Source organism: Nicotiana attenuata, unplaced genomic scaffold, assembly GCF_001879085.1.
Source record: "Nicotiana attenuata strain UT unplaced genomic scaffold, NIATTr2, whole genome shotgun sequence".
Taxonomy (NCBI): Eukaryota; Viridiplantae; Streptophyta; class Magnoliopsida; order Solanales; family Solanaceae; genus Nicotiana; species Nicotiana attenuata.
The window spans coordinates 263,085-288,630 of NW_017670296.1; the positions used below are offsets into that span (position 1 = coordinate 263,085).

Below are 25,546 nucleotides of genomic sequence, written 5' to 3' on the forward strand. Positions count from 1 at the left end.
AAAAGATTAGAATACCCATGTAAGTTGACTCAAAGGGGAGCTAAGTTTCAGTGGACTGATGCTTGCAAATGGAGTTTTCGGGCATTAAAGGATAGACTAATTTCAGCACTGGTTCTAACGCTCCCAGAAGGGACCGATAGTTATGTTATCTATTGTGACGCTTCGGGTGTCGGATTGGGTTGTGTACTGATGCAGCATGGTAAGGTTGTAGCTTATGCTTCTAGACAACTAAGAAAGCACGAGAAGAATTATCCGACCCACGATTTAGAGTTAGCCGCAGTGATCCATGCACTAAAGATGTGGAGGCACTACTTGTATGGTATTCATATTGATATCTATGCGGATCATAAGAGCCTCCAGTATATCTTCAAGCAATAGTAATTTAATTTACGTCAAAGGAGATTGTTGGGGCTACTTAAAGATTTTGACGTTGATATTTTATACCATCCGGGAAAGGCGAACGTGGTAGCTAACGCCCTTAGCCGTAGATCTATGGGTAGGCTATCATATTTACAGCCAGAGAAGAGGGGAATATCCCATGAGATTCATCAGTTAGCTAGTCTTGGAGTTCGGTTACTGGACTTAGGTGATATGGGAATTACTATTCAGGATACGGCAATATCCTCTTTAGTAAGTGAAGTGAAGAAACACCAGTACGAGGATCCTATGTTAGTTCATTATAGGGATACCACCCCTCAGAAGGGGAAGACACCATTTGAAATTACAGAAGATGGGGTCCTCAGTTATCGAGGACGATTATGTATCCTTAATATTGCAGGGCTGCGTCGGCAGGTTACGGGAGAAACTCGTTATTCTCGTTATTCTATCCATTCAGGAGCGACAAAGATGTATCCTGATATCAGGGAAGTATATTGGTGGGACAGAATGAAAAAGGATATACCGGAGTTTGTTGCTCAGTGTCCTAACTGTCATCAGGTCAAGATTGAGCATCAAAAATCCAATGGATTATTGCAGGCTATGGAGATTCCAACTTGGAAATGGGAAGTAATCGATATGGATTTCATTGTAGGCTTACCTCGTACCCAGCGTAAGTTCGATTCGATATAGGTGATTGTTGATAGATTTACAAAGTCAGCCCATTTTCTGCCCGTTAGGACTACATATTCTGTAGAGGATGATGCAAGTCTTTATATTAAGGAGATAGTACGACTGTATGGTGTCCCTGTATCTATTATCTCGGATAGAGAAGTTCAGTTTACAGCTAATTTCTGGAGGTCCTTCCAAAAAGGGTTGGGGACTTAGGTAAGACTTAGTAGAGAATTTCATCCCCAGATAGACGGACAGGCTGAGCGTACTATTCAGATACTTGAGGATATGTTACAGGCTTGTGTGATAGACTTCAAGGGTAGCTAGGATGATCATCTGCCGCTTATTGAGTTCACGTATAATAATAGTTATCATTCTAGTATTCAAATGGCTCCATACGAAGCTCTTTACGGATGGAAGTGTAGGTTGCCTATAGAGTGGTTTGATGTTGGGGAAACTACGTTAGTAGGACCAGAATTGGTACAACAGGCAATCGAGAAAATTAAGCTTATACAAGAAAGGCTATTAGCAGCTCAAAACCGTCAGAAGTCTTACGCGGATAATCGACGACGAGACTTGGAGTTTCAGGTTGACGACTGGGTATTCCTAAAGGTATCGCTAATAAAAGGTGTTATGAGGTTCGATACGAAAGGAAAACTTAGCCCTCGGTACATTGGGCCATATAGGATCATACGCAAGGTAGGCCAGGTAGCATATGAGTTAGACTTGCCTTCGGACTTAGAGTCTGTACATCTAGTCTTTCATGTGTCTATGATCCGTAAATATATCGAAGATCCTTCTAGAATCATGTCAGTTGATGACGTTCAGGTCACAGAGCAGCAATCATATGAAGAAACTCCCATTGCAATATTAGACAAACAGGTTCGGAGATTGAGAACAAAAGACGTAGCTTCGGTGAAAGTACTTTGGAGAAACAAAATGTGGAAGAAATGACTTGGGAGGCCGAGGAAGACATGAAGTCTAGATATCCCTACTTATTTCCTCCTCTAGAGAAGGGTCCGACTAAGACATCACAACCTTAAGGTACGTGTATAGATTCTTGTGTTAGTTATTGTCATTGGTCGTGTGAGACCATTGTCGTTATTGATGATGTGGTCCTATGTGGCATTGAATTATTGAGTTCTTTATTTGGTAGTAGTATTGTTACAAAGGCGACTCTACCAAAGTTATATAGATCCCGGGGAGTTAAATATTTGAGGACGAATGTTTCTAAGGGGGGAAGGATGTTACATCTCATGTTTTAGTACGTTAAAGTTTTGTCTTCAGTTAATCGACGTAGACGCGGGGATGAGATTATCTTAAGGTTAACGTATTTATGCTATTTATAACAAGCGATAAGCAAGTTCCATGAAGGATAAAGGGTATACGAATTAAAGAAAATGAGTTTCATTGAAGGTTGTTGATTTGGGATAAAATACGGTCTGGACTATAATACCCGATATTTATGGCCTAGTACCATACAATGTACCATATGACCACGATAGTATGATGTATAAAGCATATTAAAAATGAGTAGTATTTTAAGTAATTTGAGATAATTCTTAATTATGTGAGTCATTGGTTAATTACCGGGTAACAAAATATTACCTAATTAATTAATTAATTAGTGGATAAAGATTAAAATCCCCCTCCCCACCCCTACGTGGTAGCAAGCCACTTCCTAATCAAATGACTCTTAGTCATTTTTTATTTGGTGGCAACCTAATATGTTAATTACAAGACACTTCAATTCTAAGCCACCTAATATATTAAATACAAGACACTTCAACTCTAAGACTTTCAATACAAACAACACTACAATCAGACGTGAGCTTTTGCACATTAGCAACGTGATTTCTTACCAATTTCCTACAAATTCCTACAAAAGCAGTACAACGTGATTTCTTCAACCAACGAGATTTCTTAGCACATTAATAACGTGAGATTTTGTGATTCTAAGGGAGTACGGTGCAACCTTTTTCGAGAATATCATACGGATTTTTCCTACTCCAGGTATGTTAAGGTTATCCCTTCTTTCTTTTTGGCATGATCCAAATGATACAAAAAGAAACGAGCAACCGTGCAGCTCTCATAAACGACTCTATTCATAGAAATACTAGGGGTCTCTATGTTCTTGATTCCCCACGGGATATATTATTATATCTTCTGTTCATGGGTCTCAGAATAATACGCAGTTGATAAAGTTTATCCGAAAGGAATATTGAGACTATTATCATATTTTCATTCATTTCATTCATTTATACATGTACATTGACCACCAGATGGCGTTATATACGCGTATTTATATGTATATATATATATAGGATATGGGAAAAGGTTACGACGTTATACACGCACCACCACCTAATCAGTTGGTATATGTTGACGATTTTGCCCACAGTTGCTGAAATGATATGATGGGATGCCCTCAGAGGCTTGATGATGTTATGTACACCTATACCTATGCATGACACGACATTTACACGCACGCGCATGATATTATAACTGTTTTAGGATTTGCAAAGTTATTTAGACTTACAGGCGGAATTCCTTATTCCATGTTTCATCTATGTCTCTTATGTACTGATTTTCATGCCTTACATACTCAGTACATTATTAGTACTGACGCCCTATTTCCCGGGGCCTGCGTTTCATGCCCGCAGGTGTAGGTAGGCAAGCTGACGGTCCCCCCTCTTAGGATTCTTGATCAGCCAACGTGCTCCACTTGATCCGGAGCTGCTTTTGATTTTGGTACGATATGCTTGTATACATATAACGTGGCCCATGCCCGTCCTTGTACATTTGTATTTTCTATTAGAGGTCTGTAGACAGTTATGTATAGTTGAATAGTATGTGGCCTTGTCTGCTTCCAATTTTGGATATATAGTTGTCTATAGTAGCCTTGGCAGCTCGCCCAATATATTCCGCATGTATATGTACATATGCCTTTTGAATAGGTTTCCCTCACGTATGTTATTCATGTTTATATCTTGAGACGCATGCTTAAGGATGTTCGACAGGTAGGACTCGAGCACCCGTCGCGGCCCATCGGTTTGGGTCGTGACAATCTTGATGAGGAGGTCTTTATGATAGTGCCTCCTGGTTTGTCTATTCCTCCTTCTTGTTCTTGTTCTTCTTCTCCTCCTTTGATTTGCAAGCTACTTAAGTCCCTCTATGGTTTGAGACTCCAGACAATGGTATGCTAAACCGTCTCAGGCCCTTTGTTCTAGAGGATATATTCATTCTTTAAATGATTACTCCCTGTTTAGTAGGGGGTTCTGGGGCTTCTTTGGTCATTTAGTTGTGGATGTGGATGATATCATCCTTACTAAGACTGATTTTTTCTGAGATTTCCTCCTTAAAAGATTTTCTGCATGAACAGTTCAAAATCAAAGACCTTGGTTCTCTTATTTATGTTCTGGGGATTGGGGTTCTCTATTCTGATTTTGGGGTTCTTCTTCATCAAAAGAAGTTTGTTCATGACTTATTGGATTCTTTGCTTCTTCTGTTGTTGTTTGTCCTATCGCTATTAATGAGAAACTGAATGCTTCTGTTGGTGAGCCTTTGCCCAAGCCTGAAGAGTATAGGTGCTTGGCGGGTAAGTTGAAATTCTTGACCCATACAAGGCCTGGTGAGCCTTTGCCCAAGCCTGAAGAGTATAGGTGCTTGGTGGGTAAGTTGAAATTTTTAACCCATACAAGGCCTAATATTAGCTTTGCAGTTCAACATATTAGCCAGTTTTTACAGGCTCCTTGTGTTCCCCATGTGCAGGCTGCTTTACACCTATTGAGGTATTTGAAGGGCACTTCTGAGTTTGGTCTTTTCTTCAGTAATTCACCCGATCTTTCATTGAAGGTCTATTGTGATATGATTGGGCTTCTTGTGATGATAGTCGAAGATCTGTGACTGGTTTCTGTGTTTTCCTTGGTGATTGTTTAGTGAGCTGGAAATCCAAGAAACAGCCTGTGGTCTCTCTTTCCTCTGCTGAAGCTGAGTACAGGGCCTTGAGTAAAGCTGCAGCTAAGGTCACTTGGCTTTCAAGGCTGTTGTCTGATTTTGGTCTTCCTTCTTCTTCTTCCTTCCCTTTGTATTGTGACAACCAGGTAGCCTTGCACATTGCACGCAACCCAGTATTTCATGAGCGGAGTAAGCATATAATGCTGGACTGTCATTTCGTCAGAGGTAAAATTGGTGATGGGCATATCAGCTTGGGCCATGTCTTTAGTGATGCTCAGGTTGCTCATATACTTACCAAGGCATTTCTTGGGCCTGCTCATCATTTTCATCTTCGCAAGTTGAGGGTTTTATTACCCTCCAACTTGAGGGGGGTTGTTCGTACATTAGATAAAGGTTGACTATTTGGGCCTTTCTTGTAACCTAGGCCCACGTTTGTATTGAGTCCATTAGTTTGAATTAGTTGGTCCACCGAGTCAGGTCTCATTTGTTGTGCAGATTGACACTTCTCGGATATAGAAAATATTTTTCTCGAACATTCTCTCAAATCTATGAACCCTAGCTTACATTTTGTCAATCCTTCTGTAAATCTCGATACTAAACAGACTACATAGAGGAGAAATGTCTCTTTTGGTTGTAGTGCTTTTCGTTTTGCAAAGAAGAAGAAAACCCCTCTTTTCCCTTAACAGTTTATGCAATTACAGGATGTGATGCCTATATCATTTTGTTCAAGATTACTGCTGGCTTCTTTAAGTATATCCAGAACAGAGCATGTCTATTTAATTGTGCATGTTTTATATTCTATACAACCTTTAGGGTGCTGATTTAACTTAAGGATGGATCTTAATTAGTTTGTAGGTCTTTAAATTGACTACTGTGAAAACGACACTAATCATGCGAATGTATGGTCGCTGTTACACTTTACATAGAATTGGACAATCTATCAATATGAACCATACTTTAAGATATTTGAGAGAGCTGCCAAAGAAAGATTTTTCAATTGAATTCCTTGCTGTAGTATAGCTATTAGCAGCTTTCTCACATCCAATATATGCAAGAAATGGTGGAGATTGGACCAATTCAGTAATAGGATTCCAAACACATTGCCTAACCACTACCATCTTTCATCTCCCAACCAATTGTCATTTTCCTTTGGTCCTGTTGGCCCTACTTCACCATATAGTTCAGTTGGAAATAACTCAATGAATATAACAACCGGGATGTGGGAAACTCACGTGGCCATTTTTTGATGCATATACAACTGACTTGTTTCCCTCGATGAACTCCAAGTTGCAGGCGTCTAGCCATTCACACTACTATGCTCCGAGAAATCACAGGGCAACTTTTTAAGGGTGGTCGTGACCATGTGGCTTCGCCGCAAAATTCAAATTCAAAAATGAAATAGAAAAGATACAAAATCAAAAAATCAATATCACTAAGGGTGGATCGTAAACCTTATTAGATACCATTGACTCTGGTATCTAATAAGTTTTACCTACTATTGGATTTGAACCAATGACTCCCGCTGTATGAAAGCAGTACTCTAACCAGTGAGTTAAGTAGGTCATTTATCATCCCAAAGAGAACCAAATGAAACCCATCCTGTCGATGGATTATAAATATCATATTACTTAGGCTCCCAATCACCAGCATGCTCTCCTACTTTATTCAAAGCAAAACTCAACAACCCAATCTTGAGGGAAGTCGGTCCATCGAAAGAGCAGAATATCCATATTGCAATATCCGTGAAGGTTCCTCCTACAGCTGGTTTAACATGAGAGCTCTGCACTCTGCATGTTCCCACATTTGACATTGGTTCGATTGGCATCATCCTTATTTGGAAAATCAGCCAATATTCACCGGCGTTTTCTCCACCTGCAGGCAAGTTTGAGCCTTTAGAGTTGATGGCTATACCGCTATTCCTCCCACTTTGTAGAGGAGAGCTCCATTAATGAAGAACCACGGAACTGAGGAGGGCAAATAAATAACATCGGGATGGAGATGGAGATACACTGTTGGTCCATAGTGCTTGATAAGTGCATGGATCTGCTCAAGATTGGGCATTGCATGTAGGAAAGAGTCGAGATTTTTCAAGCACGCAAAATTATCGAGTTCATCTCCGGAACTGATTGTTGTACTACAGGAGAATGTAAGATGCTTTACTTGCCATCTTGTTATTTCTTGATATTTAACTGCACAAATTATTTATAGGTGTCTTGTCTTAGCCTCGTCAATACCTCGTCGGGGACACATTGGGTCGGTTGTACTCATACTTTACTTCTGTACTTCTTGTTCAGATTCGGGTATTGGTACCAGCTGAGTCCCGAGAGGTGCTTAGCGGATACCAGATAGACGACTCAATGTAGAGTTGCATACCGTTCGCATGCCTTAGAGCCATCTTCCATTTTATTGTATTGTTTTTACTTTCCAGAAAGTATTGTATTTCTTTCAAGACGGGGTATTTACTAAACTCTAGTAGCTCATGTACTTGTGACTCCACATCTTGGGATGGTTGAACGTTAGAGTTGACCATAGACTTATCATGTATACTTCTAAATTATATTTCACTATGTTATCATTTTATTGTTGATTGGCAGTTTCATTTCTCTCGTATTTTCTATTATGTATTGACTTGTCTAGCAAGCGGTGTTAGGCGTCATCATATCCCGCGATTGGGATTTTGGGTCATGACATCTTTTAGCTTTACTTTTTACAGTTTTTATTAGGTTTTCCTTTCTTGAGAGAAAAAATAATCTCATAATGCCTTATATAAATTGCTCTGAAGGACGATGTTAAAGGGTGATGGACAAAAGTGGCACTAAGCAGCTGGTCTTTAGATATTGTCTTTGTTTTTAAATGAATCTAGAAAATCACCCCTAGCCCACAAACATTTATTACTTGTTATGGATTTTTTATCAAATTGATAGAATTTATGCTATATTTACTCTACTTAAATTGTTAATTTTCACAAATTCTACGTGATTGATAGAATTTATGCATTCAACTTATTCGTTTGATTGTTCAAAAACTCTACCCAATTGACATAATTTTGTACTTCTTCAATTCTTCACCAAACTCTACCAGATTGACATGAGTCTATGCTATCTGCAGTTGACCAATCTCTTAAATTCATCCAAGTCCACCCGATGACATAATTTTCGTATTGTTTAACAAAGTTCTCTACGAAATTGCAATTCAAATTTCAATCAAATTATCCCAAATCTGCTCCAAATGATCTCAAATTTGAAACAAAACCTCTAAATATCAATACAAGCGATCCCCAATCACTAATTTAGCCAATAACACCAAATCAAGAAGACCTACTTTATCTTCTTAACACTTTCTAAGGACCACAACAGAGTTTTTGATATTTTCAAAAATAAATTACTATATCAATGTTTGAAGTAAAAATTCAAGACAGATTATCAATATTCGAACAATTTAACAATAATCAATCATTAACTTAAAGTTTTCAACCTCAAACAATAATTTCAAACTTCCAATATTGAAGAACTATGGTGTTCTGTTCTTGGTGAAGAAGAAGCCTATTTTTGCAACAAAGTCAAAAAGGCAACAATATTTAAAGACCAATCCCTTATGGAAACAACGAATATAATTTTTTGGATGTTAGAAGAGGTTACCCGAATTTGAACAATTCAGTGGATTAGACTGATATGCCTTTGATCATGATAATCCAACGGCAAATATACAAACTTTCTATTTTATTCTTTCAACTTTAATTACATGAAAGTATAACTTGCAAAGGCTCCAATTTGAATTGCAGATGTAGGTAGTGGCCAAACCAATGCACACACTTCAACTATTCCATCGGATACTTGTCACCCGTACCGAATAACTCCCCACCTAAGTCTTAGACGGATAGGAAGAAATTACCTAGCATTTTTTCTCTGTCACCAAAATTTACACCCACTTCATTGACCACTAGGCCACGCTATTGAGTGCTTTCACATGCTGCTTTTTCATGTGTTGGCAATTCACTCTAACTACAAATTTAAATCGAATCCTCATTCATATACAATAAAAATTCCATTTCAAATCCATTATCAGAAAAATCCTTGTTCTTTCCTTCCACCTACACTTTTCTTGAAAAAAGAAAGGAGAGAAGAAAACCTTCCACAAACTTTTTCTGCAACAGTCTATAATCTGAAAGCCACTGCTATTTGTTCCAGAGAATGGTGAATGTATAATCAGTTTACTTAGGATCTCGACGCTGAACAATTGCACTGAATGTGAATGGCTCACCAGGTTCAAATATTGCTTCAAGATCTTCAAAACTTTGCTCAATTAGTAAATCTTTCAAAACTGTTAGACCATCCTGCAATTGGTTTGCAAAAGCATAAAGGCAAAGCAATTCACATTCAAGAAACAAACTTTTGCCTCTTTTTCAGATAACTACACATTCAGGCAACATGTTGAAAGCAAAGAGAGTGGGACAATCAGAAGAAACTTCATACATATAGTTTGACTCAGCAAAGAAAATGAACATGATGAATGATGTATCCTGTTTGCCTTTCAGCCTAATTCCTGATAAATCCCAACCTCTCCTCTTCTCCCCCAAGTCTTAATCCCATCCCCTGAAATAATAAATACCTACTACTGTTTTCTGAACTTCAAATAGAGTCCACTTTGACCTCTATAACTCAGCTAGGAGCTACAGCGAGGGCCATAACAAAATTGGGTTTCTTCCACCACATGCATATTAATGTTTATTAGGCCTGGGTCTTCTCTTCCCCCAACCCCTCTTCTTATTACTGTTTCCCTTCACTCTCTTGTGTGTGTACGGAGGGGTGAGGGGAGCATTAACCGCCTATACTGGATCATTAAAAGGATAGTAAATTGTTCCTTGATTTCTTGTTAAGTCATTTTTAGATCAGTAAAAGGATTTGTATTGATAATAAAACAGGAGGCACCTGTGATCGGGATGAGGTAGATGCCTCCCAGCCGGGGGGCGGATCTCAAAATAAAATAAGATAGGCAAAAATCTCAATTTCAATTGAAAGAATAAGTTGAATGAAAAGTTTTTGATTTATCTGGCAAGCTTGGCCCAACATTGGATTTGTTTGAAAACTGCCAAGGTGGCATTCATTTAATCAAATCTTTTATGCCTATGCCAGCCCAAACTAATTGACTTTTTTTGGGAAGGAAGGATCACTCCAGTGCTTCGGGTGCAAGGACAAACTATACAGATAAGCAAAAAGGTCACATGCAAGAGAATAAACGGTGCAATAGAATCTGCAGGGATCTACAGGCTACAGCAATAAAATCTCTGCGAATAAAAAAAGTCAATGAATTGTACAAGTTCTTCCCTTTTAACGAAAAAAATAAGCTGCTGAGGCATTGAAGTTTCAGTTGATGCGTCGGTTCCGACAAGTCGTCAAAATGGGATTTCATTTCTCCTAACTCATGGTTTGCATAATTCACATTTTCTCCTAACTCATGGTTTGCATAATTCACATTCTTTCAATATTAAACAAGTAAATGCGGATCGACCGAAAAGTTATTTGTGCATCAAGTTGATAAAAGAGGTAGGTTAATCACATTAGTTTGTAGCTGCAACAGAAAGCATTTCCTTTACTATCAAGGTATCCCTTTTAGAAGCTCTCAATAACTATTTGCATATGAACATAGATATTTACTCATGATTGAGAAATAACTCTAATCATGATGGAACCCGTAAAAAATCACAAATACTTAACAAGAACTTTCTAGATGTTCTAAACTCAGAAAAGGTGAGATGGAACAAAATTAGCAAATGCCTTGAGAACTGACTCCAGTAGTAAATTTCTCATACAGTTCTGTAAATTCAAGAAATGAGAATCAAAAAATATTTTAAAATGTTTAGAAGTCTAAATATACTTCTAGCCATTCCCTTGAAGAACCTTTTGAATAATATTTTGAGGTGCGCTGTAAAAATCTTGAGAGGACTGCAATAGTTAAATAAGTCTGACGTGGTCATTCAAATATTTGACATGTTATTTAGAAGCTAGAAACGGTAAAGAATCAACTATGTTTAGAATTCAAAAGTTGAAGCTAAGTATTAATTTATCTGTCAACAGGGGAGATAACTTATTGTAACCACCATAACATGGTTAAATGCACCCATAGCATTTGATAATTCTGTATCTATCCAAGTCTTTGAGATATGAAAGAAGGGTGTGAATATGAAGAGACAAAATGACTGAGATGCATAGGGAGGGGGAGGGGGGAGGGGGGGTCTACCTTTTCTACATATTCGCTGATGGTAGAGTTGATTATTTTCTTGATAACTTGCTTGTAAACTTTTGAGTATCCAAGAATCTCAATAAGAATATCTCTTGGTATCTGTCAAGACATGGAAAATACGCATAAATATAGTACGTCTGGCCAGAGAACCATAATCGATTCATAAGACAAGCCAGATACAGTAGTCCCCACTCAGTATCTTTTTCTTTTTCTCCGCAAAAAAAATTACAACTGACAAAAAAAATTGTACTATAAGAATTCTTTTTTTTTTTTGAAGACCGAGAAATCTGTCTGGGGCCGACCGTTAGGAACGACTGCGGACTTCGAAACTCGGGAAAATGGAGAGAAAATGGACAATGAATTTCTGTTCAAACTCCTATCAGATCAAGTCCTGGGGTCATGCTTAATATATTTTTCCATCGATGTTATTCATAAATGTAGAACAACAGCAAAACAGATAAAGGACTAAGGAAACTTACATTGGGAGTTTTTCCTGACAGATTCCAAGTTGTTCAAACGAGATGCAGATGAGCAATGCAAAAAATCAGTTAGTAGGTCACCAGTTTTAAAAAATGCAGACATAAAAAGGGAACAAAGGAAGCCAATTAGAAGTATCTTTAAGTAACCAAAATATCAGGGAAGAGAATCTACCACTGCTTGATGGCTTTTGAGATTAATGTAACTTATATAGAAATTTATTCAATGCATCACCTCCTTTTACTCTTCGAAACCCTGGAATAGGTTGAGCATCTTCAACCATTCTTGAAAACACCTTGCCAAAGATCTCTTCAGTTTTGGCACCCGAGACATTAACACTTATCTGCAAAGAACCATAAGTCCAAGTGTTAAAAAGCTTAAGATCGTAGTAAGGATGATTTACACCTTCCCTTCATGGTTTCCCTTTATGGTTGCCTTACTGAGGTAAAACAAATTCCTTATGAATAGTGTCGTTTGCGTTAAAATAATTCTAATCAGAGGACACTTTCAAATTATAGACAAACCTTTACAAGCTTTCTTCTGCACAGACTATTGTCTCTATACATATCATGGATGAATAGACCAAGTAATCAAATTAACAACTTTTCCATGAACTTAAATTCTCACCTTCAATTCGTTAGAACCATTGACACCGCTCGTGGTAACAGAAAAATCTTCAAATTCAGAAGTAGAAACTGCAGCATCTCCAATTCCTAATTAAGAAAGAAGGAGAAAAAGTTAGCCATGGCACTGTCAGAATCTTTGAAGGGAGTTGACTTGCATTTGCACCTAATGATACAGCATAGCAGCGTCCAGCTCTTGCCCTGCAGAAAGAGGGAAGCATGGGTGAGCAAAGCAAGCAAGCAATATGATTACACCCTTATAAAGAGTGTATGTTTTCTTATACTGTTATTTTACTTGATTACTTGGTTCTTATCTGGCTGCTATGGTCGTGAAGAAGTGTAAGACCATCGAAACTAATTGGAGGTGTCTATAGTAAGTGCCGCTTTGCATGACCAAGTCATAGTATAGGAGGGCATAGTGTAACTTGGAATAAAAGTTAGAATTCCATTCTGGGGAAGGTGCACTAAGATATAGCACAATCAATTTTCGAGAAAAATAAATTTTTTCTTGAACTGCTGCAGCTTCCCTTGTACCATTAACCATGCAATAACCATGGAAGTCACACGACATACTAAGAAACTATGAAACACATTTATCTTTACATCAGTGGAAGCATGCAAAACGAAAAATATTACCAATCACTTAAATACCTTTCAGGAAGTCGTCCCAAACCACGTCTGGTCCAAAGAGGAACACATTCTCTTCCAAACAATTTGCTTGAAAGCAAGAAATGAACATGATGCATTAGAGGCACAACCTGCACTATAAAACATATTTCTCAGTGATTGCAGAAGTGATTGCAGAATAGGCAGATATTGAGTAGGAAAACAGGCACCAAAAACATGACATAGCTAAGAAGGGAAACATCAATCAAATATAAGAAGAAGCTGGAAACACTGGGTGCACATAGGGGTGGCAATTTTGACCCAAAAAATTGTAACCCGCCCAAGGTTGAACGGGTTTGATCAGTAATAAAAAAGTCAATGGATCAAAATGGGTTGGACCCATAATGACCCGCCGAAATATGGGGCCCAAATGTGTAAAAAAGAGTGTAACCCAACAGGTTAACACATAGCCCAACCCAATGGGTCAGATAAACAAAACACACGCTCTTTATCTATCGATTTCTCAAACGACCAAGGTGAGACAGACTACTCTCTTTCACTCTCCCACTCCTTCCTCCTCAATTTCTCAAACGCCACAAGGTTAGACTACTATTTTTCGCTCTTCCACTCCATTCTCCTTCTCCTTTAATCTTTCTCTTTGATTCTTTTTCTTTCAAAGTGCTGATTTAATTTTTTTTGTGGATTTTGTTATCATTCGTGAATTGAGTGTTTGAATCTACTCTTTATTTCTTATTTAGGGTTTCTATGAGCTCAAAACTCAAAGTATTTACAGATAATATTTGCTCTTATATCTAGCTATATGCTTTGCTCTAAGCTGTCAAAGAGCTGATTTACTTTTTTTAAATAGTTAACGGAGCATATAGATGAAGTCGAAAAATCTACTGAAATAAGCTTGCCAAGTGCATGCAGGAAGACTTCTGTAGTATGGAATATTTTTCTGAAGTTACCACTTGACATTAATCCGGATAATAGATTGAGGGCAAAGTGTAAAGATTGTGGTCGGGTATATTTGGCTGATTCAATTGGTGGAACTTCGAATTTAAAGCGCCACCGAGCTAAGCGTCATAGCAATGTGTCATAATCATGTTGTTATCCAGCTGTGAATAGTGAAATGATCCGTGAATTGATTGCCAAAGTTGCAGTAAGGCATAACTTACCTTTAAGATTTGTGGAATATGAAGAGATAAGAGGAATACACAGTTTTTTGAATCCCACTGTCACGATGGAACACAGTTTTTCAAAGGTTGATGTTTTAAAATTATATTAGAAGCAAAAAGGAGTAGTTCACGATGAATATGCTTGACTACTGACTTGTGGACATCAATTACCTTAAATGGTTATTTTTATCTAACGGCTCATTTTGTCGACTCAAATTGGATTTTACAATATTCCGCATGTGCCTCCTTCACATACTGGCCAAATTCTTGGACTGATATTGATTAATTTCTTGAAGGAGTGGGGAATCAACAACAACAAACCCAGTAGTATCCCACAAGTGAGGTCTGGGGAGGATAAGATGTACGCAGCCTTACCCCTACCCCTGGAAGTGCAGAGAGGTTATTTCTGATAGACCCTCAACTAGAGAATGACTGAAAAAGAAAAGGTAATTGCAACAAGTAGGAATAACAGCAAGATGAAATAAGATTGAATCCAAGAATGCAGTCAAACTCTAGGTGGTAATAGTCATCTATGGATAAAAAATATCATACTAACACTAATGCTAGCGAACTGAGTAAGACAAAGAGGACTACCTATGAACTTCTACCCTAATCTTTGAGCTCCACACCCTCCTGTCTAGGGCCATGTCCTTAGTCAGCTCCAGCTCATCCTCTCCCGCCTAATAACCTCTCCCCAAGACTTCTTAGGCCTACCTCTACCCCTCCTGCTACCCGTTGAGGCTAACCGCTCGCAACTTCTAACTGGGGCTTCTATACTTCTCCTCTTAATATGCCCGAACCATCTCAACCTCGCCTCCCGCATCTTATCCTCCACAAGGGCCACTCCCACTTTTTCCCGAATAACTTCATTCATAATCTTATCCAACCGCGTATGCCCACACATCCACCTCAACATCCTCATCTCAGCTACTTTTACCTTGTATGTATGAGAGTTCTTGAGCGGCCAACACTTTGTTCCATACAACATAGTCGGTCTCTCTACAACCTTGTAGAACTTACCTTTAAGTTTCAGCAGCACATTCTTATCACACAAGACATCGAAAGCGAGCCTCCACTTCATCCATCCTGCTCCGATACGATGCGTGACATCTTCATCAATCTCCTTGTTACCTTGTATTATAGATCCAAGATACTTGAAACTACCTCTCTTGGGGATGACTTGCGTATCAAGCCTCACCTCCATATCCCCTTCCTGGGTACCGTTGCTGAACTTGCACTCCAAGTATTCCGTCTTGGTCCTGCTCAACTTGAAACCCTTAGACTTTAGGGCCTGCCTCCAAACCTCCAGTCTCTCGTTAACACCACCCAGCATCTCATCAATTAAAACTAATGTCATCAGCAAATAACATACACCATGACACCTCACCTTGAATGTGCCTCGTTAATGCGTCCATCGCCAAGGAAAATAGGAATGGACGATAACCTTAGATAGTGCAACTTATAATGAGAAAATTGTGGATAGTTTCAAAAAGTACATGAACTCGATGGATTCTTTGTGTGTAAGGGGAACTTTGTCCATATTCGTTGTGCAAATCACATTTTAAATCTGATTGTTAAAGCAAGTCTAAAGTCAATAGATGTTGCAATCTTTAACATAAAAGAGAGTATTAAATAAGTGAAAGGTTTTGAGTAAAGGATATAAAGGTTGTAGACTGTATCAAAAATCTTGGATTGAAGTTGATTGAGAAAGTGCGTCAAGATGTGCCGACGAGATGGAACTATACTTTTCTTAAGCTTGAGAGTGTTATTCCATATCGTCGGGCTTTTTTTGACTTCAAACCAGTTGGTGCAGATTTGAAATATTGTCCTTCAGAAATGGATTGGGATAAGGCAGAAACAATTGCCAAATTCCTAAAGCCTTTTGATGAAATCACTACTTTGTTTTCGGGAAGCGAATATCCGACAGCTAACTTGTTTTTTCGTAAAGTGTGAAACATCCATTTGTTGATAAAGGAAGAGAAAAATAGTGAACATCCTGATATCAACATGGCAGGGAAAATGGAAGAGAAATGTTCAAACTACTGGCAAGAGTATACTCCGTTTTATCATTGGCAGTTGTTCTCGATCCTCAGTACAAGTTAGAGTTTGTGAAATTTTGTTTTCAAAGCTTGATTCTTTAACTTGTAATGAAAAGACGAAGGTTATTGAAGATAATTTGCATTGATTTCTTAAGGAGTACATGAGATCCCCAACATCTAATAGTACGTTAGATACCCTGAGTTGTCACTGATGGCTCGAGATATTTTAAGTATACCTATTAGTATTGTTGTGTCTGAACCAATGTTCAGCATTGGAGGACGAGTAATTGAACTATCAAAGTTCAGTCTTACCAAAAACTGCAGAAGCTAAGTTGTGTGCTCAAGATTGGCTCTATGGACATGGAGGTAAAATTTATTCTTATTGATATGTATTATGTCAACTTTTTTCTTACTCTTTATTTTTAGTGGCTGATGATTCTGATGAAGAGGATATTGCAATTGATGTGGGAAGATTGCTGCCCGTGCCGATGAATCAAAATCTTATGAGTGAGAAAACTTATACATATACATGTACTCTAACTTGAAATACTTGTGAATTTCATCAGAGTTGCTCAAGATTGGCCCCATTGTCTGAGTGAAAATAAATGTAACGTGAAAACAGCTAAGTTTTTACTTCTCATTGATGGAAGCTAAATGTTTGTGAATTTCATCAGAGCTCTCTTGGCCAGGTTCCACTGCTTTTAGAGAGAAACAGATGTTATAATACTCAAGTCACAGCGTTTTTAGTATGAGCGCACTCAAAAAAAAAAGTGTTCATTTGATTCTCTGGCAGCTTGACAAAGGCAACATAGAGTATTAATCGTCACTCCCCAAACTATCATCCAGAGTAAGGCCATTACTTCTGCTTCTAACAAAAGTAGGTTGGAATAATGACAGACTTTGTAGTAGACGTGTGCATACATTTTCTTTACAATTGGAAGAATAAGTAGCCATTTTGAAGTCAACAACTACACTCTACGCCTCTATTGTTCTCACTTATCTGCTTCCCACACGTGCACATAATTAAGTGTAGAATTGCTAAGCATAACAGACTAAATATAGAAGTCCAGGTTCCTTGCTCCACAAGCCATATGCGGTGGCAAGGTTGGCAATTAATCAAGACTTTAACAGCTTAAATAACTTTAGTTTAACTCTTTTGGTGGGTAAGCAATATAAAAGGTTGTTCGGCATGAGCTGGGTCCACGACAGCTTTAAGAAAAGATGCTATAAAGTAAATGATTCCTTGGAACCCCAAAGCTAGCTTCATAATGCATATAGTAAGTAGATTTACTTTACCTGATCATGACCCACTGCGGGAGCAGCAGCATAGATCACTTTTGCACGAACTCCAATATGATCAGAAGGCAAGCCAGCATGCCCATCTGTTTAAGAGAAAGAGCAGTCCATTTTGAAAAAAAAACAAATAACACAGCTATGTGACAACAAGATTAGACAAGATGATCTTCCACAATAGGAGTGTTTCAACAGAAATTGTGCATTTTTTCAATGAGACAAGTAGGAACTTCAACCCCTTCTTCAATCCATACATAAAATTACATTTTGCAGCAGAAACCCATAGTAGAGTCCAAATGCATTCCAATGCAATTAAACTTCGGAGCGTAATTAACTGCAGGTAGTTTGGAGTTTGACACATTTAGACTTCCCCGTCTGTCTTTGTTCTAGACACTATTGTTCTTAATTTTTAATTAACAAGCTTAGCATTCACATTTTTGCGGACTTATCCAAGTCAAAACCCATTTTTCTAATTAAACTAATGATACAAACATGTAAATTTCCATGTTAACATAGGGCCCTCTTATCTCTTCCTTCTCTGAGCTCTGGTTATGGAAGAAGGAACCGAGAAGAAGGTATCAGCGAATAACTATTGTAATATAGCATAACTCACACTAGCCGTGATTTCTTCTCTAGATGTCACTCAGTATAAAATCAGCTATTGGGACTAACTGTTTTCATACAATGATGAACTTTTATCATACCTCCAAATTTCCATCAATAAAGTGTAAAATGAAAATAATAAGGCAACTATTTTACAAGATACTGACAAAAGTATAAACCAATTCAGGAAACAACACGTCTCGCAGAAGAGCGATCCCCCAATTTATAAAATTCTATTCTTAACCAAACCGAAAACCCCACTGAGAGTGAAGAAGACACTAAATTATGAAAAGAGGGAGGAGAGAGTAAAGAGTACCTCGTCCAAAGCTTCGCGAACAAACAGCGGTGAGCTCCATTCACCGCCAAAGAAACAATTTCACAGAGCTTTTCTAATAAGATAAGATATCTGTGTCCAGATTTTTTCTTCTTTCTTTTTTTCATTAATATCATGGAATTTTGCTAGAAGAAAACTCGTTTGGTACTGCCCGACCAAGGACATTCTTGGAATTCTGATGTGTAAGTGTTTACGTGTCATATCTCGAATTGAACTTAGTTATGCAGAAATTATTAATATCTTTAAAATTTTAGCTGACTTTTTTGCCCTTGAAGTTAAATATTTCTTTCATAAAATAATTTAATATTGAATATAACTGTCATATAGGATAGAAACTAAGTCCTTGGATTAATAAGAATCCTATGTTGTATAGGGTACAAAGATAGATTAGGTAATCAACTAAGCAGCTTCCTGTAAATCAATTCTATTTATACTTAATAGGTTACAAGGCAACCAACTAAGCTCGAAACAATTTGGAATTCCATAACTCCATTCAAATTTTAATTATTTCTGGTTGGATAGAACTGTATTACATATTAAGGATTTCTTCCAAAATTTGACTTTGAGATCAACTAAAATGTGATATTTAATTTAAAAAAAATTTGGTATTTATAATCTTTTTAAAGAACAACCAAACATAGACTAATTTTATATAGAAAGATGTTTGCTACCTTATTGACTCTACAAAAGAGCTCAATGAAAACGTTAGTGCAAGAGTTTTGATTACTCACTTTTACAAGTCAGGTAACTTTTTTTCTTTCTCTTTTCTTTTTTTGATTTAACTTCCTTTGGGGCATTTTCTATGAAGATTTATGTACTATTTTTATAAGAAGAACTTTTATAAGTATTACATTTTAAAATAATATATACAGAATCCTAGCATCATTAAATATATATCAAATGAGGCAGTATAATATTTACATTAGTAGAAGCCTAAGAGAAACTGGCATCCTTTATTGTCTGAGAATGTCTTAATTTCATCCCAAATATATCTCCAAAGAATTAGGACTTCAATTTTATCTCCTTAAAATTTCTTGCCATCATCTCCTAATCATATTTATTGCTAACACATCATTTCCCTCCCGCCCATAAATCATGTTAATTTTCCCCCATATTCTTTTCCAAATCAGCCTCTAAATAAATTGTGCAGTATATAAATTGTGCAACCTCTATATATATGTTTTTTTTTTATTTTATATATATTTTTTTATTTTCACACTCAAATTCGATACAAGTATTATACCTAGCCTAAGCAAATGTTAATTAAGTTGCAGATAAAGTGCATATCATTTTTATACCTAAAAATATATGGTATATTTTGTTTATTTAATTGTGTTCAGGTATTTTAAAAAATTGCACTTTCCATCAAAATACTTGGTATATTTTATTTATTTGATTGTGTTTAGGTATATAAGTTTTATATATTTTGTCTTAAAATATGTGGTATAATCTATTTATTTAATTGTTCTTGGTATAACATGGTATGCTAATATTTTATATTTATTTTTTATGAAATGTATTTAGTATAATATTGGTATAATCGTATTTGCAATCAAAATACTTTGAATAATATTGTTATAGTAATGGAATGTGGATCGATTTAGATTGTGTAAGGGAGAATAATGAAAAATAGGACTTTTTTTAGAGCACCTATTCGAAGCAAAAATTCAAAGAAAATGAAAAGTATAGATTAATGATGAGAGAGAATATTGTGAAAAATTAATGTGGTTCAATAATCCCTTAAATTGTGGTTAGTGTTTTACGTTTTAAAAATTAAATGCTACATAAAGAATCTTTAAATAAAATGCTATAATTGTAAATGAATGTGCTAATTTTAAAATAAAGCGAAAGTAATGTTATCTATATAAATGTTCTTTAAAAAGAGACTAACAGTGTTAAAATCTCTTTTTATAATACTTAATACTTGAATATATTACGCTCATCAGATATAGTTTTATTAATTGTGGGTATCTTGCTACGAGCAAGTATACTTGTCTAACTTTTTGTTTAATTTGATCTCCTTTCGTGTAATCAAGTAAATATTTTCAAATGTTTGTGAAATTAAGAATTATTTTTAATAATAATTGACATAAGATAACATGCAACACAATAAAAAGAACAATTACTTTGATATACATGAATCATTAAGGCTCAACTAACGTAAATCATCACATCACAAAAAAATATTAAATATTATTGCATTCTTTAATCGAATTAACAACTTTAATTGTATAACTTTGTGCCACATTTGTAATATTTAACGAATATTCGTGCAAAGCACGAACATAGGGACTAGTATTATATTAAAAGCATAAATTCCTAAACTTAAAAGTTAAATTACATATTTGCCCTTTTAAATATTTTGAATATCTCATTCCTAAAATAAAAAGAAAAAAGATAAAAAAAAACGAAAAATTGCTACATTGGGTCACAACGGTTAGAAAAGTCTATAGACACGTAAATTTGGCACAACACATATAATTTAATAATAGTATATCAACTATATAATATTTAAATAAAAAGAAGGCAACTGATGTGTCTTTTCCATCCTAAGGTTGTGTCTTTTTAAGATAATAACTAACAAACTCTTCTTTCAATTCAAAATTCACCCCATCAAACATTGAACACAAGTTCATTCTCATTGAAGAGATAAATTGGAGACGGAAAAAACAACGGTCTTAGTGGGCGTTTGGACATAAGAACTGTAAAATTCCAAAATAGGGGAAAAAATCTTTTTAGGTGAAAATAGTATTTGGAATTTAGAGTTGTATTTGGACATGAATATAATTTTGGGTTGTTTTTGAAGTTTTGTGAGTGATTTGAGTGGAAATTTTGAAAAATAGCTTTTTGGAGTTTTTCAAATTTTCAAAAATTTCCAAAATGCATCTTCAAGTGAAAATTAAAATTTTTATGAATAAATGCCGATTTTAAAAAGAAAGTTAAAAAAATTTTGAAAAAAAAGAATTTTTTTTATGTCCAAACGGGCTCTTAGATTGAATGTTAAAGCAATTATCTATGACGCACATAGACACGGCTGTAAGAAGTCGAACATTCCTTTGGTAAATTTTCATTAAAGTAAGTATTACTTTATGAGAGAAGGTGTCACATGATATTGTTAAGGATTCTGTTGTGTCAACCTATTATTTGGAGAGATTCGAGTTCTATTTTCTCTTATTCAACTTATGGTTATATGTTGGTTTTTATACTTAATTAGTTATTTATATATAAATGTAACTTTTAAATGTTAGGGCACTTAATATATATTGTGTCTTGTATGCTGTAAGCATTTAAATTTTGTTGGATTTAAATCCATAAAATAATTTGGACCATATTAAATTCAAGACATTAGTCCAAACAAATATTGTGGCTAGTAAATTGGGCTACTTATTTAAATCAAATATATGTGTTGGGCTAATCCATTTAATTGGACTACGGATTAAATGATAAGCCCACTTCATTAGCCCAAGGTCCAAATGGCTATTAGCCCTTTCTTAAAGCTCAGGCTCATGCCACATGTCAAGTGATGTGGCAATCCAAGTCAAAAGAACAAGCCAATAATATAATGCGACGTGTCAAGTGACGTGGCAATCCAAGCCAAATAAGTGAGCCAATGAAATCATGCCATGTGTCAAGTTATGTCAATCCAAAACAAATAAATGAGCCAATGAAATCATGCCATGTGTCAAGTAATGTGGCAATCCAAGCCAAATAAATGGGCCAATTAAATCATGCCAAGTGTCTGGATGGTATTGGTCAGTTCACGAACCAATCAATTCGCAGAGCCACATCACTCCCTACAGCTATAAATAGAGGTCTTCATAAAGCTATAAGACACCAGAATTAAGAACAAGAAGCAAGCAGAGAGCTCGTAGATCAAAGGCTGCTAATTTCTCTACAAGCTACAAGTTCAAGCACTCAAGCTACAAGTTCAAGTTCAAGATCAAGAATGAAGGCAAATCAAATACCAAGGCGTTCAAGATCAAATTACTTGTTCATGATCAAACCCAAATTCAAGTTCAAGCTTTACAAGCCCTTGAATCAAATCAAAGTCAAGCTCACTAAGATACTTTACAATCTTGAAGAATCGGAGGAATACCATGGAGATTGTAACACTTTCATTTATTGAAATCAAATACTACATTTGTTACGCAATTTTCCAGTCTTGATTATTTATTTTTCTCGACGCGAAAATTTGTTGTTACAACTTTCTGGCACGCCCAGTGGGACCATCTCTACCTCTCATCTCTTCAAATTACCAAATTTCAAGAACACAGAAATGGCTCCTAAGAATATCAACTTCAAACTTACTACTGCTAAGGCTACAGATTCCAAGTTTTCATCTGATGTGGAAAACTTGCTGGATGCTACTATGGAAAGCGTAGGACCTGTCACTAGGAATAAAGCAAACTTGTTGGGACAAAAAGCATTTCAAATGCCGTCTGCATTGGTTCCTATCTTTGATTTTCAATCCTCAAAGGGGGCAAGATCCTTTCTAACTGAATTGGAAGAAGGAGCGAACATTGCTGAAATTGTTGAAAAGACATTGTCTCTACTTAGCCCTTCTAGATCTAAGAATCTCATCACACAGGGTGATGATGATGTCTTGATCACTGGATCTGCTCCAAGCACTCCACGTGAGTTGTTCCACTCAAAGTATGGTGTAAGAGAAAATCTGTGCTTTGCTCCAACATCCACGACGGTTACCTAAGCAATGGTGACTAATACTTCAACTGTTGAAGAACAACTCGCAAATTTAACAAAGGAAATTGAAGGGTTAACGAAGCATATGCAAGATCAAGATAATCAAATTGTCAAACTAACAAATAGAGTTGAAAGCATGATGGAGGGAGATTCAAGTCATGCACCTGAAAAGCTCCCAATGATGCAAGATAAAGGAGACTCATCTGCAAGGCAAACAACGGCTCCTAAAGAATTTCAGATTTCATCTGACGGGGTTATTCCCATTGACCAATTGAAAGACTTCATTATGGGAACCATCAAAGATAAGTACGATATTGCTGCCAAGTCTTCTCTCGCATATGCAAAGCCATACACTGCGAGAATTGATAGTTTGAAGATGCCCGCAGGTTATCAACCCCCAAAGTTTCAACAATTTGATGGTAAAGGAAATCCGAAGCAACACATTGCACACTTCGTCGAAACTTGTAATAATGCCGGAACCTATGGAGATTATCTTGTCAAGCAGTTCGTCTGTTCCTTAAAAGGAAATGCTTTTGATTGTACACTGATCTCGAGGCTGGTTTCATCGATAGTTGGGAGCAACTTGAACATGAATTTCTCAATCACTTCTATAGCACAAGGCGCAATGTAAGTATGGTTGAACTCACAAATACGTGTCAATGGAAGGATGAAACAGTTGTTGATTTCATCAATCGATGGAGGAATGCGAGCCTCAATTGCAAAGACAGACTTAGTGAAGCTTCTGGAATAGAAATGTGTATCCAAGGAATGCATTGGGGACTTCACTACATCCTGCAGGGTATCAAGCCTTAGTCTTTTGAAGAAATGGCTATGAGTGCTCATGATATGGAGCTAAGTATGTCTTCAAGTGGAAATCAAGGGCCACCTGTTTATGAACCTCGCAACGTGAAGGATAAACAAGAAATAAAGAAAGGAGGCAGGTTTTTGCCGAAGTCTGAGAGCAAGGAATCAATGAATGTTAATACCTCGCCATTAAAGGTCACTACAAAAGTGAGTGAGAAGCAAAGTGTGAAGACAACGTCCTTACAGGATAAAGTTGGCCGAAAGTTAACTCTGAAGGAAATGCAAGCGCAAGAATATCCATTCTTGGACTTCGATGTCCCAGCAATTTTTGAAGAACTCCTTGAGTTGAAACTCATTGAGTTACCCGAAATGAAGCGGCTAGACGAAGCTGGAAAGACTAATGATCCAAATTATTGCAAGTACCAACGGTTGATTGGCCACCCTATTGAAAAGTGCTTTGTCTTCAAGGAGAAAGTCATGTACTTGGCCGATGAAGGAAAAATCTTGCTTGAGGATGAGAAAGACAGTTCGAATCAAGTCTCTTTTCTTTTTGGTTCACTTGATCCCATTGTCCTTTGCAATTTTGTCGAAGTACATGAATGTGATGGCATCCAAACTGCATCATCACCAAATATGATTAAATTTGGTGACTTTGAACCTATCAATGTGAGCAAACCATTGCTTCTCCCTATGGCGTATGAACTAATAGCGGTGGAAAGATCTCAAGAGAAAGGTGAATCACGTGATGATTAAACTGATAATGAAGGTTGGATTCTTGTGACTCGGCGGAGACGTTGCAAGACAAATTCACAAAGGGAGTCAAATAAGCAGTTGACTAGGGGAAAATGGTGAAAAGACCCGAGAAGAAAATGATAAAGAAGAATTGGAAGAAAGCAAAAAATGATGGAGAATCACTATCAAAGGCTACGTCGTCTAGTGACATTGGACAAATTCCTCCCAAGCTGGTTACACCCGCAAGTGTAAGGCCCCGTGAAAACTTGTACTCAAAACTTAGAAGCTCGTAGTGCCAAGTTTCGAATATGTGTTAGGAACGCCGCGGTTCGGACCCTTTGTACTGAACTAAGCATTTAAAAATCAAGAATCAAAGTTTTTCAGAAAAGTGCTATTATGCGGTCTAGAATGCGGTCGAAAATCAAGTATGCGGACCGCATTTCTATCGCAAGGTGAGTCAGTGTGTTAGTCAAATTTGAGGTCAAAAATGCGATCCATTATGCTATCGCATAACTGATATGTGGACCGCATAGTCGTCGCATAATTATCTTGGAATTTTGTAAAGGGCATTTCTGCTGTGCATTATGCGACCGCAGGACGGGTATGCAGACCGCATTTCTGGCGCAAACCTAGACAGAATGATCAAATTTTGGGAGCACTTTTGCGGTCCATTCTGCGGGCCGCATTTCCACTTTGCGATTGCAAATGCGATCGCAAACCTGACTCGGGGCTCCAATTTTCTAATTTTTAAACCCGACCCCCTATCGATATATTCGGTATTATAGCTCATTTTAAGCATATCTTCTGAGGCTTTTAGAGAGATAGAGAGGGAAAGTGTCTCCCATCAAATTACTCCTTGAACCTTGCTAAAACATTGAAGAAAAATCAAGTGAAGACACCTAAATTCTCATT

The 25,546-nt window shown here is 36.9% G+C and overlaps 1 protein-coding gene and 1 pseudogene across 1 annotated transcript; both read right to left on the bottom strand.

The window, feature by feature from the left end:
• Window positions 1-6,419: 6,419 nt before the first annotated feature.
• Window positions 6,420-7,200, bottom strand: LOC109237414 (annotated as a pseudogene).
• A 1,445-nt stretch (window positions 7,201-8,645) lies between these two features.
• Window positions 8,646-18,505, bottom strand: LOC109237420. Its single transcript, XM_019403724.1, has 9 exons — window positions 18,380-18,505; window positions 17,464-17,549; window positions 12,996-13,102; window positions 12,511-12,545; window positions 12,349-12,434; window positions 11,956-12,064; window positions 11,724-11,737; window positions 11,242-11,343; window positions 8,646-9,337 (listed from the first exon to the last, which is right to left on the bottom strand). The coding sequence occupies exons 1-9, from the start codon at window positions 18,417-18,419 to the stop codon at window positions 9,215-9,217; spliced, it is 702 nt and encodes a 233-aa protein (XP_019259269.1). The 5' UTR covers window positions 18,420-18,505; the 3' UTR covers window positions 8,646-9,214.
• Between the last annotated feature and the right edge of the window lie 7,041 nt (window positions 18,506-25,546).